The sequence below is a fragment of the Pinus tabuliformis genome, chromosome 6, assembly GCF_031772625.1.
Source record: "Pinus tabuliformis cultivar Carrire ecotype Pingquan chromosome 6, CPIR1, whole genome shotgun sequence".
Classification (NCBI taxonomy): Eukaryota; Viridiplantae; Streptophyta; class Pinopsida; order Pinales; family Pinaceae; genus Pinus; species Pinus tabuliformis.
Window position 1 is genome coordinate 454,671,595 of NC_142292.1, and position 4,275 is coordinate 454,675,869.

Genomic DNA, 4,275 nt, shown 5'->3' on the forward strand with positions numbered 1-4,275 from the left:
TTAAATTATTATTTTGTCTTCTCACCATTTCTTCCAACTTTTTTGATTTGTATGGTGTATTATTGTATTCCTTATGCCATCAATTTTCGACATATTCAGCAAACATGGCTGCCATAATATGTTTAGAGATGGACTCCATCAAACAGTATGATCTCCCAATCAAGGCCAAAGACATTTAGTCCACGGCCAAAGTTTCCCTAAAGTGCATTTATCATAAAGTGGAAAATAAACCTAAACCTTGCTACTAGTGCAAGGTCAGGGAAAAGCCATTGGAATTGTTAGTGTAGAAGAAGCCTATACTTTTAGCTTGCTTCATTTAGCATCATCAATCCAAGGCCATGTTTATAGGGTGCTTCAACTAGCATATCAAGTAATCCCCCCCAGAAAGTTCTCCATCCTTTAAATAATGGTAATGATCGGCATCTCTGAAAAGAATGTCTCATATAACTGTCTGGAAGATGAAGCTGGTTCCAGAGCTGCAGTTACTATGCACACTGATGTTCTTGATAACTTACAAATCTCTTCTAGAGAACTTGTTTAACATTGCTAGGTCGTTACTATGGTGCCAAAGAATTTCCACTGATTATTCAGCAAAAATCTCAGTAACATGCCCTACTACATTTATCTCCCAAGATAGACTATTCAAGTTTACATTGACCGGTGGTATTTCTGGGTGTGACTTGTCTCCTATACAGAAAGAATGGACCTGTTTATTGATCTCAATCCAACTGCATCCAGGAGTCCTGTGAACTTCTTTCTCTTTCATCAATTTCCGTATCTTTTCAATGTCATCCCACCTTTCAGCTGCAGCATAGATGTTTGACAAAAGGATATAAGGTGCAGAATTTTTAGAGTCCAGCTCTAAAATGCATTCTGCCACATGTTCTCCCAGCTCTATATTGTTATGCATCCTACAGGCACTCAGCAAGCAACTCCAGACAGCAACATCTGGTTTTATTGGCATTTTTTTGATAAAGCCATGTGCTTCATCCAAGTGCCCTATGCGGCCAAGAAGGTCAACCATACAGCTATAGTGCTCAACTGAAGGTGTTATGTGATAATTTTCTCTCATGCAATTGAAATAATAAAAACCCTCGTCCACTAAGCCTGCATGGCTGCAAGCAAACAAAACACAAACTAAGGTGATGGAGTTCGGGTGCATGCCAGACTGTTCCATTTGCTTGAAGAGTTTGAGGGCTTGCTTGCCAAAGCCATGCAAAGCATATCCTCCAATCATTGCTGTCCATGAGACAATATCTCGTTGATGCATGCTGTCAAACAACTCACGTGCCTTCTGTATGCTCCCACATTTTCCATACATGTCTATCAAAGCATTCACCACAATGACATCAGACTTAAATCCACTTTTAACTATTTTTTCATGAATATCCATTCCTTGTTCCAGAGCCGTCAAGTTGGCACATGCTGGGAGAATGCTGGTGAATGTCTTACAGTCTGGCCTCTCACCTGCCAATTGCATTTCACGAAAGAGCATCAGGGCCTCTTGACTATGACCATTCTGCATAAAACCTGCAATCATCGCATTCCATGAAACCACTGTTCGTTGAGGCATTTCAGTAAAGAGATTCAAGGCTTTGTCAACAAGCCCATTCTGTGCAAATCCTGAAATCATGGCTGTCCAAGAGAATACATCTTTTTGAGGCATTTTTTGAAAGAGCTCAAGTGCCTCATCTACGAGGCCATTTTGTGCATACCCTGCAATCATTGCATTCCACGAAACCAAAGTTCGTTGAGGCATCTGATTGAAGAGTTCCAAGGCCTTATCAACAAGTCCATTCTGAGCAAATCCCGAGATCATCGCTGTCCAAGAGAATACATCTCTTTGAGGTATTTTTTGAAAGAGCTTGTAGGCTTCTTCAACAAGTCCGTTTTGTGCAAACCCTGAAACTATTGCGTTCCATGAAGCCGTGTTTCGTTCAGGCATTTGCATAAAGAGTATGTGGGCTTCATAAACACGGCCATTACGCACATACCCAGCAATCATTGCATTCCACAAGACAGAATCTCGTTGATGCATTTTATCAAACAATTCGCGTGCCTTATCTATACTCCTACACTTTGCATACATATCTACAAGGGCACTTATGACAAAGACATTGGACTGAAACCCACTTTGATTTATTTGTTCATGGAGCTCCATACCCTGTTCTAGAGATGCCAAGCTGGCACATGCTGGAAGAGCACTAGCAAAGGTGAAGTGATTGGGTTGGAGGCCTGTTTTTTGCATTTGGTGAAAGAGGGTTAATGCCTCCTCAGGAAACCCATGCCTTGCATAAGCTGAGATCATAATCGTCCACGAACAGACATTCCGTTGGGTTGATTGGTCGAAAACTCTGCGAGCGTCAACCAGGATCCCGCACTTGACATACATATTGACAAGCGTATTCGATAAGATTATATCTCGAGTAAATCCCGTCTTGTTCATATGAGCATGGATTGAATTTCCCTCTTTTAATGCTTTGTTCTGCATGCATGCCTGTAAGAGAGAAACATATGTAGAAGTGTCTATAGGGTTATTCATCTGTGGGATGTGAAACCCCTGTTTCCATCGAATACTTGCACCCCGTTGGTGGAGTTGCATTGGTTGTGGGTAGTGATTCTGTGCTGAAAAACAGTAATCAAAGAAGTAATAACAAGAACTGCTTTTTCTTCTGTGGATTGTCTAAAGTTTGTATCACTTGCATGGCAGCTACTTCTCTATTGTGTAGTGTTTTTCAAACCAGCGAGAGTGAAAATGAGCAACAGTGTCTAGATAGCAACAGTGAAAATGAGCAGAAAATTAGGAAGTTTGATTCCTCGCCACCAGAAACTTGCCTTTACTTGACCCTAGAAGGATCTAATGGAATTCCACCGTAGATTGCAGTGAATTTTAAAATATGTAGCAATTTCCTCTTTTTTGCGATTCGATTTTAATTGGGTGATTAGTTAAGATAATTAGGCCATAGGCCTTCTTTTGAATCAGTTCGACCGTCTACATTTTTAATGTCCATTTGACATCTGTTCACAGATTTTTAAGCCATCAAAAAACTCTCCACTTGACATCTGTACGCACCTTTTAAGCCGAGGTTCCGGGAGAGTTCGTGGAGTTTATGGCACTGACCATAAAACTTATGGTGCACTATTGGATTGCATCTATATCGTGTGACCAGTTCGAGGTGGTTTTTTCAGGCGGTGGAGCTTTGGGTTGCGGACCGGGTGGTGCTGCCGGTGGAGAACTCACTTGGCGGAAACATCCACCGCAACTATGATCTGCTCCTCTGCCACCAGCTTCAATTTGTGGGCGAGGTGCAGTTGCCCGTGCACCACTGCCTGATGGCGCTCTCGAGCACGAGGAAGGAAGATGTGCGGCGCGACCAACCACCCGCAGGCCCTTGCCCAGTGCGAGCACACGATTTTGAAGCTCATCGGCCAGGAAAAACAACATTAATATGAATATTCTAATTGTCAATGTAAATATGTTTGTATTGTCAATGTTAAGTGTACTCGTTATTGTTTTTAAGTTCAATAACTTCCTAGCGTCCTGGTTATTGGTTATTGTTGTTTTTAACTTCCATGAGAGTAAGGTGTCCTCTTTAAAATTTATGTACGATCTCTACCACATATTAATCACCAAAATTACATTTCAAAATCTAAAATAAAAACATTTTGCTTTACGAAGTGTTAATTAAATGTATATTTATTTTTATAGATTTTATCTAAACTCATATTTTAAGAATACTATTTTTCATTTTCCAACTATATAATTAAATTTATTTATATTATAACATAAAAAATAAATTTTATGATCCCTGCATGCTTCTTCTAAAAATATTCCAAGCTTACAAAGGAATTAGGTTTTTCGAAATATAAACTCTCATTAATTGACAGGATAGAAAATACAGAAATGTGATTCCACGAAAATATGAACTTTGTACGAAGACTTCAAGAGATTGGTACTCTCGAGTCACATCTCAAATGTAACTTTTTCCGAGCAGCTATCAATAAGGGTTTGTGTACTCAATCCCTTACTGTGTACAAGGGTTTGTGTACTCAATCCCTTACTGTGTATTCAATATGCAGAATGATGGATACCAAGTTTAGGGAAAGATTCTTTATTTTTCTTCGTCCAAAATGATGGCAGGTGAGGTTTAGAATTTGAGGCTATCTATGGTTACATTTATGAGCTTTAATGTCTACCTCGTCTTAAGCATTTACTTGTCTATTGCATTTATTTATTTAGTTCATATCTGCATTCTCCCTCATCCCTCTTTTTCT

General features: G+C 39.7%; 1 protein-coding gene across 1 annotated transcript; it reads right to left on the reverse strand.

Annotated features, from left to right (window-relative positions):
- LOC149259265 (pentatricopeptide repeat-containing protein At2g13600-like) lies at window positions 1-2,762 on the reverse strand. The gene has a single exon (XM_089417953.1). The coding sequence runs from the start codon at window positions 2,600-2,602 to the stop codon at window positions 584-586; it is 2,019 nt and encodes a 672-aa protein (XP_089274079.1). The 5' UTR covers window positions 2,603-2,762; the 3' UTR covers window positions 1-583.
- Between the last annotated feature and the right edge of the window lie 1,513 nt (window positions 2,763-4,275).

What these genes read in the sequence shown, in the direction of transcription:
- LOC149259265 (XM_089417953.1), bottom strand. Translation starts at nt 2,602, where the DNA reads ATGCAACTCCACCAACGGGGTGCAAGTATTCGATGGAAACAGGGGTTT.